This window comes from Balaenoptera physalus (genome assembly GCF_965194825.1).
Source record: "Balaenoptera physalus genome assembly, chromosome: 19".
Classification (NCBI taxonomy): Eukaryota; Metazoa; Chordata; class Mammalia; order Artiodactyla; family Balaenopteridae; genus Balaenoptera; species Balaenoptera physalus.
In genome coordinates this window covers 51,193,052-51,207,574 of record NC_138900.1, presented here as the reverse complement: position 1 = coordinate 51,207,574, position 14,523 = coordinate 51,193,052, and the positions used below count along the sequence as shown (strand labels likewise).

Genomic DNA, 14,523 nt, shown 5'->3' with positions numbered 1-14,523 from the left:
CCAATGAGAAGCTCTTGCAGGAGATTTGGAAAGCAGAAGAAAGGAAGAGACCACTCTTCTGGTGGCGGTGATGGCTGTCAGTAGTTCCAGCAGTCTCCCTGCTTCACTGCCTGGACACCACTTCATGCACATGCAATGGTTGGAGGGGCAGAAGTTTCCTGACATCTGTCTGGATTGCCACCACAGGACTATGACCCTGAAACCAAGGATGGGGAGGGGCTCATTTCTCCTCCAGCCCACCCAGTGACTTTTATAAAGACCTAATTCCCCATATTAAATCCCTTTCTGCTCAAAATACCTAGAGTGGTTTCTGTTTCCTGCAATGAACCCTAACTGATACAACTTCAAATTCATCCAGCAGATACTTACCTGAATAATTTACCACAGAAATAACACAACATGCCCTTGCTCAGAACTCAGTGGTTCCCTATCTCCAAAGAATAAAATCTGAAGTCCTCAGCAAAGCATAACCCTTTGTGAACTGGTCTCACCTTCTTACCATCTCCCACAGCTGGGATCAGCATTCTGTAAAGGGCCAGACAGTGAATATCTTAGGCTTTGCAGACCATATGGTCTCTGTCACACCTATTTAACTCTGCCATTGTAGCGTGAAAGTAGCCATAGATAATATGTAAATGAATGAGTATAGCTGTATTCAAATAAAATTTTATTTACAAAAAGAGGTGGTCAACAGAATAAGAAGACAAGACACAGACTGGAAGAAAATATTTGCAAAAGACATATCTGATAAAGGACTGTTATCAGAACTCTTAAAACTCAACAATAAAGAAAGGAAAAACCTGATTTAAAAAATGGGCAAAAGACCTGAACAGACACCTCACCAAAGAAGATATACAGATGGCAAATAATTATATGAAAACCTGCTCTACCGCGTACATCATCAGGTAAATGCAAATGAGATACCACTACGTGCCTATCAGAATGGCCAAAATCTGGAACACTGACAACACCAAATGCTGGTGAGGAATTCTCATTCATTGCTGGTAGGGATGTACAATGGTACAGCCATTTTGGAAGACAGCTTGGCAATTTCTTACAAAACTAAATATACTCTCGCACTCTTACCATACAACCTAGCAATTGCTCTCCTTGGTATTACCCAAAGGAGTTGAAAACACATCCACAGACAAACCTGCACAGGGATGTTTATAGCAGCTTTATTCATAATTGTCAAAACTCAGAAGCAACCAAGATTTCCTGTAGGTGAATGAATAAACCATGGTACATCCAGATAACGGAATTTTATTCAGTGCTAAAAAACAAATGAGCTATCAAGCCATGAAAAGACATGGAGGAACCTCAAATGCATATTACTAAGTGAAAGGAGACAAGTTTGAGCTACAAACTTTATGATTCCAATTATATGACATTCTAGAAAAAGGTAAAACTATGTAGACAGTAAAAGGATCAGCAGTTGCCAGGAATTAATAGGGAGGGAGGTATGAATAGGCAAAACACAGGAGATTTTTAGAGCCCCGAAAGTATTCTGCATAATACTATAATGGTGCATGCATGTCACTATACATTGGTCAAAACTCACAAAGTGTACAACACCAAGAGTGAACCCTAATATAAACTATGGACGTTGGGGGATAAAGTCCCTCATCATCGTTTGGGATAATGATGTGTCAATGTAGGTTCAACGATTGTAACAAAATGCACCACTCTAGTGTGGGATGCTGATAGCAGGGGAGGCTGTGTGTAAGTGGGGCAGGGGGTATATGGGAAATCTCTGTACCTCATACTCAGTTTTGCTATGAACCTAACACTGCTCTAAACAAACAAACAAACAGGTGGCAGCCTGGATGTGACCTGCAAACCATGGTTTGCTTCAGCTATCGTCCTGAATATCTATGTGTCAACATTACCAAATGACTAATATGTCCTCGAATATGCCAAGTTCTCTTTTTCTCCATTGCATTTTCCCACGCTGCTCCCTCAGCCTGAGTGACTTCCCTTACCCCCACTTCACTGGTCTGCGAACTCCTTACAAGTACAGCTCAAATGTGTGAGGTTTTCCCCTAAACCCCGCCAGGTAGATTTAGGTAAACTTTCCACTGTCTTCACTCACCATCACTATGGGGTCCATTGCACTAAAATGGAATTCTCACCTGTGTCTCTGTCTCCTACTGGATGCCAGTCCTCGATGTCAGGGGCCGTGGCTTTTCATCTTTTTATCACCGCAACCTAGCTCACAGCCTGGCACTCATGTCTGTGGAACGAATATTGCCTCCAATTGCAGATACTTCAGATACTTGCCTTACTTTCTGGCACATACCACACCTCTCTGGGCTCATACAGAAGAAATGCCCAGTAAAGACCAATGAAATAAATGGATCTGAATAAATAAACGTACAATAGAGAATTCCCTGGCGGTCCAGTGGTTAGGACTCTGTGCTTCCACTGCTGGGGGCCTGGTCGGGGAACTAAGATCCCACAAGCCTCGCAGCATGGCCAAAAGCAAACAAAAAAAATGTACAATAATGCATAATGCATAATTTTAATTAGCGCAGAATTAATAAGTTAATGTATAAATGAATGTGTAATTAATCTCCAGGATAACTTTTCGATGTCTGCCTTTGAGAACGCAGTGGGGCTCCTGTCCACAGTCTCAATCCTATTCCTTATACACCACCTGCTCAGAAGAGAGCCCTGAGAGCTCCTTGTGTGCAGGGACCGGATCTTAGTTATCAATGCAAGAGTAAATGAAGTACACGTATTCCTTTTCTTACTCCTTTCTCGTCCCCAGCAATCGTAGTGAGGCTACAGCTAGATTTTAAGTAACAGCTCTTGTGTGGGAGGCCTGAACTGTAAAGATGCTGGGTTCAATGTCATGCTGACAGGGTGACATCACCACATGACTACAGTTCCGAATCAAGTAGCCTTTAGTCATCTCAGTGGAAGGTCAGGTGACAGTGGCCAACAATGACAGAGAGTGCCTGAAGGCTCAGTTCCTATCCACCCCTCCTTACCCCATTAGCTTTGCTTCCCAGTCCCCGCTGGCACTCCCAGGACTCCCAGCAGTGTTCCCAGCAGTCTCAGGCCCCGTTAAGTTTATTTTTCTTTCCTTTCTGGGCTAGGCTGTCTGCAGACACAGCTGATGAGCTATTTAGAGCTCACCAGAGACCTTGCGCCTTTCTATGCCGCCGAGATTACAGCTCTTTTACATCTCAAGAGGTCACTGATGCCAAGGCAAGGGAGTCAATAAATCTGATATGTTTTCATCAAAGCAGGATAAAAAGGGAGAGAGGAAAGGAGGCTGGATGAAAACTTATTACAGGAGGGTCTGAACTTTCACATGTAAAAGAATCGTGTGGGAGCTTGTTAAAATCTAGATTCCAACCAACACTGCCCAGTAGTGACAGTTGATGGAGGACGGAGGCCTGCAGCCCTTCACACCAAACACATGCACACACTCACGCATTCACATATACTCTTACAGTAAATATGTACATAATACATAATAAAGAAAAATTAATTATTTAAGCCCCTATGTCTAGATTCTTAACCAAGATCCCTTTCACAGTTTTCAGACCTATTAATGAAAAACTTTAGGAACCTAAAAGCAAATTCAATGCATTTTTCCATTTGTTGGTACCATTTCCCTGTATGACGATGGAAAATCTACAGGGATTCTAGGTGGAGGAGCTAGTTACTCAAGTCAGAAGAAATCTTAAGGCTATGCTTGGAGCAGCAGCGGCGCTCGCGGGCAGTCCTATGGTTTCACCCATTGGGTGACATCACCTCAACTCCCTGCTTTCATGTAATAGTTGGGGAGGGGGGAAAAAAATCACAGGTCATGAAGAATCGGCAAACCACAGAGGGACTCCAAAGTCCTGGCTTTTCTAACCTAACGGTAGCTCTGAAGAGAGCTGCCGGTACCAGGGTGGATCCCCTTGCTGGGTTCTTTCCCCCTCCACGTCCACCACAGCACTAGCCTCTCTAGTTCACTAGTTAGCACCCTCACGAGTTAGCCCCTACGACACTGCACTGAACCGTCGGACAGTGGACAAGGGTCTCTCTGCAAAGCCACGCCCGCCCTCGCCTCAGTCTCTCCCTCTCCACACGCTCATCTCCCCTCTCTCTGAGCTTCCCGTGACGCGCACCATTTCATATACATCGTGTATGCCACGAAGGCTGCGCGCTCACTGTGGAGAGCAGACGCCATGCTTCTGGCAGGCCTCGTGCAAGGCGATGTGTGCACGACACCGGGCACACGTGAGAACTGCAAAGCCTGCATTGACTTAGGCACGGTTCCCAAGCTGGCCCTCATTCCAGCAAAATAAAATAAACACTGGGGGATTATTAAAGGGTGTGGTAGGCCCTCCCCGTGCCAACTAGCACACACTCTCCCAGGGGGCTCCGTAACACACTGGAATAAGGAACGCTGGCTGAGGACGCAGGGCAGGACGGCACACTCACAGACGGAGCCCTGGGTACACCACGTAACGGTCCCTGCTCCAAACACCAAAGGGTATCAGGCCGGCCCTCCTGGGCCCCCAAGATTAGTGCTGTTCTGACACATGATCTGGCAGTGACCAGCTTTCATCTGGAACCCTTTCCCAAGGCCCAAACTAAATTCTCCCACCTGAGATTTCTAAGTAACAGGAGCACAGCCGACAAGGCCAACGTGAAGCATCGCCTTAGAATCACTGGCTCCACTGCTATAAAGATAAACTGGGCAGAAGAGAAATGAGTGGTCATTATCGAGCCTGGAGAAACCCTAAGTTCTGAAATTTGTCTACCTCGATGGCACACAACAATTTCTCCAACCTAACACCATCACTATACAGTTTACCTAGGTTGGTGGATGACAGTTTTTGTATTATGAAATATACAGTGTAAACCAAAGAATATATTAAATATATAGTCAGTTGAAAAAAGAATAATAAAATGAACACCCAAGACCAAGAAATAGCATCCCCCATACCCAGAAGCTTTCACTGTGCTTTTTCCTCATTAAACCCACCAGTGACAACAGTCCTCCTGAATTCAGGGTTAATTAGCATTCCCTTCCAATTTTTATAGTTTTACCACCTATGAAGGTATCCATAAAAAATACATGGTTTCAATTTACATTTTTGAACTTTACATAAATGACATCATACTATATATTTTTTCTGTGATCTGCTGCTCTTGTTCAACATTATGTTTCTGAGATTCTACCACAATGATGCAACTATCTTTCCTCCATTTTTGTTATGGGACAGCATTTCAGTGTAGGACTAAACAACGATGTACGATATTAACTCTTTCTTTACTCAGCCAGACCCACCGACTGTATACGAACGTGGTCTGTCTGCTAATAAATTTATGCCATGGGTGGCGATCCCATGCTGGCTTCCATGTGGCAGCTCAGATGGCAAAACAACTAGAGATGTTTCACCTGATGATCCCTAAATAGTGAGAAAGATCCCAGTAAGAGACGGAGCTTTGAGGCCTTGTTTAGCAAGCACATGGTAGCTTTGCTGGATGAGCTTGGGTAGATGAACCTTTAAGATAAAACTCTTACACGGTTCCAGTTCTATGGCTTTATAAAGCAGGGGAAGGAGAGGAAAAGGCTGCTTTCACATTGTAATCTTCACCTTCACGGGCACATCAGAGCACCTTTGATCGTGGAGAATAGCACCCAAGTCCAAGAAAAACCTACCATTCAGACGGCGAAAGCTAAATATTTAGTCTGGGAGGCGGCAAGCAGAAGCCCGTCATTCTCTCTGCCACAGGAAACCAAGGACAGTGGAGGACTGTCCTTGAATCCTGAAGGTTAGATTCACCACCCTCCTAACTACAGTCTCCTGGACGGGAATGCTTCAGTAATGCTGTGCTTCCCGGGTTTGGGTGTGGGGATGTGGGGCGCAAAAGACAGTCTCCAGATGCAACTCCCGGCCACCTTCACTGAGCACTCCCAGTGTGCAAGGCCCTCAGACTGACAGAACTCATCTCAGTTAATTCCTACAATGACCCTGTGAGGCAGGCGATGTCCCCATTTCACGCTTGAAAAAACTGAGAGGCTGAGCATTTCAGTGACTTGTCCAATATTGTATAGCAAGTAAATGACAGGCCAGGATTCAATCTACATCTGATTCCAGAGCCTCACACTCATCCAGCAGACTACTCTGCTACCCCCTGTGTGCACGGTGACCTTCGTAAATGCGGCAACAATGGGGAAAGGGGGTTCTTAAGGATGCAGAAGAGACTGCCTTTGGGCCATACATCCAAAAGTGTTTGCTGCTGAATGGCAGCAGGTTCCATGCGAACACACAATAAATACTTAGCTGGCAGAGACCTGTGAAAATTCAGAGGCCATGCATGGAAAATGCTGCAGTAGCTGGGCAGGCGGAGGAGGACTCCCACACGGCTTCAGCTACCTAGAAGGAAATCTGCCCGCTAACAATTAACTAGCATTGAACGTCCGCCACGTGTTACGGGCAAAAATGCGTCCGATTTTCTGTTGAAGTCTGCCTGCTGCTGTAACACTCAAGAATCCTCAACACAAACATCAGCAAAGAAGGGCTATCCAGACATGTAAAGTTCAAGGTCTATCAACTAGAGAACTTCAGAGAGCAACAAATAGGTCAAGAACTTAATTAAGTCCAAACGTTAAGAGCTGAACACTGCCCTCCAGCCCCAAATTAAGTGACATCAGTTGTGTTTGACACCAATTTTCTAAGTCAGCTAAAAGACCAAGATGGTAGTTACTAACACCAGAGCTAAGAAGGCATCATTCTCAGAGTGAATGTCTGAGGTGTTCCTCTCCACCAGCTACTCACCACTGAAGAGATTTTCTTTTCTCTAGCTCTGGGCGCCAATCATGCCTTTCTTGACATAAGATTTGCCAGTTATATCGTTGGTCCTTACCCTGTGAAAGTCAACTACTTATCTCAACCTTCAAATCACTCTTCTCTGTGACTCACTAGATGACTAGTCTTCATGGTATGAGGTAATTAAGACCTTTGCAGAGGCTTGGCGAAAAGACGACAGGTAAATAGCACCTCTGCTTCTAATGATGCTATAGACAAAAGATCCAAACATCCAACCCTCTCTTGTTCCTGATGCCTGCCAAGCATCAAGACCTCACAAACCCTCAAAACAACCAAATCCAGAGAGGCTGAAGGCTGTCCTCAGAGGGGTCTTTCCAGACGTTGTGGGTATTGGCTAAAATATGCTTTGTTTCTTAAAGCATTATTCCCCCACTGCCCGGGATTTGTTTGGGAGGATTTTTACCAGTTATTCGCCTACTCTCTGCAGATACAAACTACATTCTGTATGATTCTTTTCCTTAAAATTTCCTTAAAATGTCTGGGGATTTTGTACATTGTAATAAACAATAAAACAGGTTCCCGGGACTTCCCTGGTGGCGCAGTGGTTAAGAATCTGCCTGTCAATGCAGGGGACACGGGTTCGAGCCCTGGTCCGGGAAGATCCCACATGCCGCGGAGCAACTAAGCCCGTGCGCCACAACTACTGAGCCTGCACTCTAGAGCCCACGAGCCACAACACTACTGAGTCCGTGTGCCACGACTACTGAAGCCCGCGCACCTAGAGCCCGTGCTCTGCAACAAGAGAAGCCACCGCAGTGAGAAGCCTGCGCACCGCAACGAAGAGTAGTCCCCGCTCGCCACAACTAGAGAAAGCCCATGCACACAGCAACAAAGACCCAACGCAGCCAAAAATAAATAAATAAATAAATAAATAAATAAATTTATTTATTTAAAAAAAAAAAGCAGGTTCCCAACCTCCTCCCCATCTCTCAAATACACTTAAAACTATTCCTCTGCCTGGGAATTCAGTGACCGTGGAGAGGAGTTTGCACCATTAACACAGGTAAAAGATGGGAATGTTGGTAAATAAAATTAAGTCATTTGGGATGTATATAACAAGTATAATACAGGTCAGACTCTGTGTGCAGGAGGTCTTAACTAACACTCCAAAGGGAATCATGGATCACCCCCGCAAATAGAAATGTACAGACAGAAAATTTCACATACAAGGAACCACTGCTCTAAGTGTTCCTATGTGCATCCTGGAAGGATAACTGTGGCTACCGTACCTGATGCATAAAAAGCCGTCAAGCTCTGTTCAACAGTTCCTCTCAGCCAAATAACCAACTGAGTCAGTCCCAACCTTTCTCAAGGCACCCTTGACCCTTCCGAGAATCCTGAGTTTTGTATTCCTCCCTGGGCCATCTTAACATACTTGTAAGTCTTATAAGTCAGTTATAAGCTTTCTGGAAATTTCCAACCGTTTCTAACATAAATTGTTCCTCGCCGTTTCCCAACATGTTTTCAAGAGCTCTAAGCAACTTCCAGGCTCCTCCTCATTCACAAGGAGGGAGGCGTCTTACCGGGATCTCCCACCAAAGCAGTTTGTGCTGGGGGGCTGGTGCCGGTTCTCTGGAGTGACAGCCGTCCCGCTGGATTCTCTCGAAGGTGGCTGTGAACCTGGAAAAGGGATCCATCACAAAAAAGACAGACACGTTGAGAAGCTCGCACCTCTGTCTGAGATGTGGGTACAGGAACAGCGCTAACTGCATGTTTTACAGTTACCCACCCCAGGGGGACACCAACGGTCCAGCAAGCTGCAGCCTCCAGCATGACAAGGACAGGGACGGCTGGGTGAGGTCTGATCGGGGCTGCGGAACAGAGGGGCTCAAACCTGGGAAACAGCTCTTCTTCCCCAAGACCTTCAAGAATGTCTAAGGCACTTACAAGCGTGTTGCCTTATATGTTAAATGAACCACACCCCGTGAGACAGAGGATAGATGCTGGCCCTGCAAAGTGGAGGCAAGGAATTGGGGCATCTCTCCACATCGCAGCAACCAGAGGGCTTTTAAAAAGCCAAATCAGATTCGATCCAAATCAAATCATGATACTCTCCTGATTAAAAACCCCTCGACAGCTTTCTACTTCTTAGGTTGAGGTTCACAATCCTTACCAAGGTCTTCGAGGCTGTGTGATCTGACTGGCCTCACCTCCCAGCCCTCTCCTTCTCGCTCCCCACGATCCAGCTGCCCTGGCTGCCTCTGTACCCACTGCAGGCCACGCTCGCTCCCACCTCAGAGCCTTTGCATGTGAGACCCCTCCACCTCTTACTCAGCCACCCCTATACCCCACACCCCCTCGCCTTGGCCTGTCCAACCTCCTCATACTCCAGCAGGACTCAGTTTCCTCAGGGAAACCTTCCCTGGCCCCCCAATTTAGATGAGATTCACCCTCAAGTAAAGGAATCTCATACCACCCAGTACTCTTCCTTCATAGATTTGTTCACAGTTACAGTTATATAATTATTTCTGCATTTACTCATTTGATATCTAACATCCCCTGCCCCTGCCAAGTAGATCACAAGCTCTAGGGAGTAGAGACCGTGTGAATTTTGCCCCTGCCGTCTGGCTAGCACCCGGTTCAAGAGCTAGTACATACCAGGTGCTCAACTGTGGATGTATGTGCTGAATGAGTGAATGATGCAGGTTTTTCTAGATGCACCAAAAGTACCCCAAGCACCATGCAGGCCAGTTGAGGGAGGATTCTCAGAAGTCAAGGCCCATCCAATCACTGAGACTCCACTCAAATGCCCTTCAGATAGAATTCAAACCCCACCCACTGAAGCTACAGAAAGACTGCTTGGGGCCTGGAAGGTGCCATAGTTACATCACGCTTAACAAGAAAAATTATGGAGAAAGCCAACCCGTTTTGGACCTCAGACTTCATGAAGTAATTTCCTGCTAGATCCAAAAGTGACTAATTTCAAACTAGATGAAAAGAAACAAACCGCCCACATTCAGGACAGAGCAGGAGACACTCCAATTTCCCCGCTTCTTGCCTGTATTCAGCTAGTGTGAATCTCTGAGACACACAGTTCCCCTTTTCCAACCAAGACCGTCTCATAAAAGACACTCTCAAGCTCTCCAGGAAGTTTAACTGGATTGGGAAGAAGAAAACCGGGCCCAAGTAACATTTAATAAAGATGTTTTATTTTACAAAGTCCGTGTGGGATGAAAACATGTGTTTCTCTGCTCTAGAACCAAAACAACAACACGCTTACAAAGGCTTGGTATTTATTTTGGTCCTTTAACAGAAAACAGTCCTTGAAAAATCATGTCCTGATTGTGATCCACAATGCTAAGAAGAGTCAGGGCTGGCTGTGCAGTACCCAAACCCAGGTACCTGGTAGAGAACCAAGATCTGGGCACCTCCCCTGCCCCGCCCTGCCCCGCCCTGCCCCATCCAGGCACAGCCCTGGGGAGCAGGGCGGCACTCACCATCCGTCACGGCGCTGCCATTAGGCACGCTTCCCAGATCAACAGTCGGCCCGTCCAGGAAAATTGTCAGCTCACCACCCGAGACAACACCGCCTTTGTTCTCTGTCTGCAGGTTCAGGGTCAGCTGTGTGTTCTCCACTGTTGGACACAAAAAGCAACATGGATGGACAAAAGCAAATGCACACCGAGTTCAGATTCTGTAAGTTATAAGCTCCCACTTCACCGACTCTGGCTTCCCTGGCAACTTTTTTCTACATCTTCAAACTTGTCTTGTGGCACGGAAAAAGGAACGGGAAGGAATATGCCTAATTGTCACCGCTGTATCAGGCTGGTGGGGAAGGCTGTGCTCATTTTTTTGTAAACATTTTATATAGTTAGGTTCACTAGGTAATTTCTACTTTATTTATTTGTTTGCTTATACCTGCAGGACTGTAAGAAAAGAATAAGAGATATTGATGGCATACAGAGGAAGAAAGCATTTACAAATAGCATCCCCCCCACCCATAGGAAGAGGGGTGGCAAAAAGAATCGAAACAGGTCAGGAGACCCTAAGGAAATGTTATCAGGAGTCATCTCTAGATAAAGGATTTCAGGGACTTATTATTTGGGCTAAAAAGTGGTTTTTAATTTTCAATCCGGAAAATGTTTCACTTTGAAATAAGGCGGAAAAAAGTTTAAAACAACAAAAGTTCAGCACAAGCAAGTCAGCCCCATAGTTACACGGTCCTGGGTAAGTCCCACAAGGAGAGACTAGTCAACACCTGGCTCCATCAGTGAGGTGAGAAGGCAGCTCAGAGTCACCCAGCCCCTGGAACACTAGGCAAATTCAGCCCTGTGGGCGAACAAGAAACAGAACTAACTGGCACGAGGCAGAAGCACCAAACCCTAGGCGGGCTGGAAACTGCTGCACACACACCCCTGACCCCACCCACCAAGCCTGCCGCACCGAATGGCCTCCGTCCAGTTACTGCTGAGGACCCGTAGCCTCCAGTTCAGAGCCGTTCAATAATTACCAAGAAAGAGCAGCGTTTATGAGGATTTCCAAAGAGTATGCAGCCCTTCCATGCCACCCCACATCTTACAAAGCCAGACCAGGAAAGTGCCACATATTCCAACCTCCTTCCCCACCCACACTATCCATCAAACCGCCACTTCATTTTCTCTCTTAGTTGCTACTGTATTATTATAAGCTGGTTTTCTAGAACAAGGCAGAGTATGTATAAATAACTACCTCCATGAGACAACCTCCCCTCACCAAAAAAGTCTGCCCTGCATCTCTCCAAGAAACAGACACAGCCCTTTAAGAACCTAGCAAAAAAAAAAAGTCTCGATCAATTCAAGGATCTACTATAATAAGGTAGAAACCAGTTTTCCCTCAGGTTTTCAAGCTTTTGAAGCATCTCTCCCTCCCCTTAACCTTTCTTCCGTGTGATGGATCTCTCCAAATCCTTTTGAGTCTGCTTTCAGTCAGTTTTACTAAGGGGCTTGGTGAGTTCCAAATATTTCTATAAAAGAACACTTGTAATCTGGAAACTAGCTCCTTCAAAAGTCCAAGAGAGGGAAAGAACTGAGGCCTTTCAACCAGCACCACGTGCCCGCCATGCAGATGAGCCACCTTGGAAACGGATCCTCCAGCCCTGGTCTAGCTCTCAGATGACTGCGGCCCAGCCAATGTATCGAGTGCAACCTCGTGGGAGATCCCAGGCCGGACTGCCCAGCTAAGCCGCTCCCAAAACCTGACTCACCGAAACTAGGAGGTAATAAATGCTTATTTATTTATTTTTCTAAAGTCAAGGAGCACCTCCCTACTCTATCATACCGAGATCCAGGGTATAAGTCCCTAGCAGGCAGGAAAGCACAGAGGTCGAGGGCGGGTACCAGTCAGACAGACTGCATTCAAATCTCAGTTCTATCTAGTACTATGCGGTACTACACAAATTACTTAACTTGAGCACTGGTCTCTCCACCTTGCAAAACAGGAGCAGTAAGAACACACTGTTCAGGGAAAACATGTAATGAATTAAACAGCACCTGATAAGTTCCCAATAAACTGTCATTTTTATTATCTCCCTGTTGACTCTCCTGTTTTTAGGCTGAAAAATCCTGATTTCTCTCAATCTAATTTGTTCATTGTATACTTGCTCTTCTCCTGACCTTTCCAAGCCTTTTTCAGCTTTCGACAACAAATTCCAAGGTCAGCAAAAATCTTCCAAGATCACCCACATACCTATCACAAGGACGTATGGTCCTCTCGTCTTGTACCTAGGACACTTCCTAAAGGTGTCCGGTACACCACTCTCAGGAACATGCCGGCATGAGAATTCTAGAAGGGCTCCTTAATTCCCTTCTTGATATCTCAAAGGCCATCACTTTACAAAGGGAGTGTGGGTACCTTTCCCCTCCTTTCTGGAAGAATGATAATGTTCAACAGGAAGCTGGAAGAGCCCAAGGCCTCTCGCTGCTAATTTCAACCTCCTAACAGCCACGCCGCCATGGTCCTCCAACAAAGCCAGGGGCAGAGCCCACATTTTCCTCTCCATGGTCTCAACTCAAAGCTCCAGCTCAGCTCTTCTGTCTGGTTTACCTGCTCATCATGTCCAGCGAGTCATTATATACATATAGGCTTGGAAGTTACCTGGCAACTCTTGGAGACACATCTGACCTTCGAAAAGAGCCAGTGACGGGGGAGGTTTTTTGTTTTTTTTTTCTTTAAACTAAGCTTTTGAGAACATAACCCTCTACTGTTCTATTTACTTAAAAGAGAAACAGTTCAGAGAGACCTCTATGCATCACTTCGATCGTAACCAAGTGATCGAAGTCAGAATCACTAAGAACAAGACAACCCAACACCCACATGCTTCCTGACATGACACAGGATGAAGTACACAACATCACTTTTAAAGTCTTCTTGCAAAAGCATTTAACCTGAATCCAATCAAGCCTCTAAACCTCCTTCCCAGTTTACATGAAATAAGGGGATAGAGGAATAAATTCAGTGATATCACAAGGAAGCAATCAGACCAACCCAGAATATGGGACATCCATACGGTAACCATCACAGACTCCTCGAAAAGTCAATGTCATTAAATAAATTTAAAAGGGGAGCGGGGGCAGGCAGGAAGAAGACTCTTTTAGATTTAAAGGAACATAAGTACCAAATGCCTTGCGTGAATTTTGACGAAACCTTGGTTTGAAAAATACATTCTTGGGACGATTGGAGAAATTTGCATCCAGACTGGATAGTGAATGATGTCTGAAATTACTGTTGATTTTCTTAGGTTCAGTAATGGTACTGTGGCTGTATTTAGGAATGGTCTCATTCTCGGGAGATCCTAGAGTATATTATAATGATACCTGCACTTATTCTCAAACTGTTTTGTAGGAGAATAGGCTGAAGTTTTCAGGAGTGACATGTCATGATGTCTGCAGTTTACCTTCAAATGGTTCAGGAAAAAACACACACACACACACCCACAGGCTCACACATACAGGTAAAACAAATGCAGCAAAATCTTAAGAAGTGTTGGCTCTCGGTGAAGGGCATTTGGGCATTCATTGTGTTATTCTTTCGACTCTTTTGTATGTTGGAAAATTGCATGATAAAACATTGGGAAAGGGTAGTTTTTTTTTTTTAATTGGCAAGGCTATTAAAGAATTAAACCTCTGAGAATAGAACACTCTATTAGTCTCTTAAAAAACAAAAACAAAAAGAACACACCTGAGCCAGGGGAGCACTACAGTGCATAATGGGACTAAAGAAACCATTAGCTAATTGAGTGACAGACTTGAGCATACAGGGGAGGCTGAAAGGAGCAAGTGTGGCTGGAAAACATATACTGGAATCTGAGCTATAAATAGCAGCATTAGCCACCTCTCCTCTGGGGCCCTCGGGTTTCACTGCAGCAACGCCATCAACTCTACAAAGGGCCTTTCTCTTGCACCAGGTCTTCCCCCGCTTTTTCAGGCACTGCTCAAAAATCAAGAAGCTGATGAAAACATGGGTGTAGTAAGTCAAGTTCCAGAACTAGAACCAGGTTGAGCGTAGGAGGCTCACCAACCTCCCTCCACCTCATCCGGCCCTGCCCCATCTGTAATCATGCAGTCCACACGTGCGTAGCGAGCACAGACTCTTCTGGTCAGTGAGATTCAACAGGCACAGAACAGACAAAAAGCTGTGCCCCTGGGTGTTTATATTCTAGTTGGGGCAAACAGACACTAGGCAGTGTTTTTTGTTTTTCAAGTAA

The 14,523-nt window shown here is 45.5% G+C and overlaps 1 protein-coding gene across 1 annotated transcript in view; it reads right to left on the bottom strand.

The window, feature by feature from the left end:
• The window catches only part of WWP2 (WW domain containing E3 ubiquitin protein ligase 2), a 148,304-nt gene that overhangs the window by 76,206 nt on the left and 57,575 nt on the right, over nucleotides 1-14,523 (bottom strand). The window contains exons 5-6 of the mRNA XM_082436155.1: nucleotides 10,280-10,417; nucleotides 8,366-8,462 (exon numbers count right to left, since the gene is read on the bottom strand). Of these exons, the coding sequence (XP_082292281.1) occupies nucleotides 8,366-8,462; nucleotides 10,280-10,417 (235 nt within the window). The remainder of the gene's footprint in view (nucleotides 1-8,365; nucleotides 8,463-10,279; nucleotides 10,418-14,523) is intronic.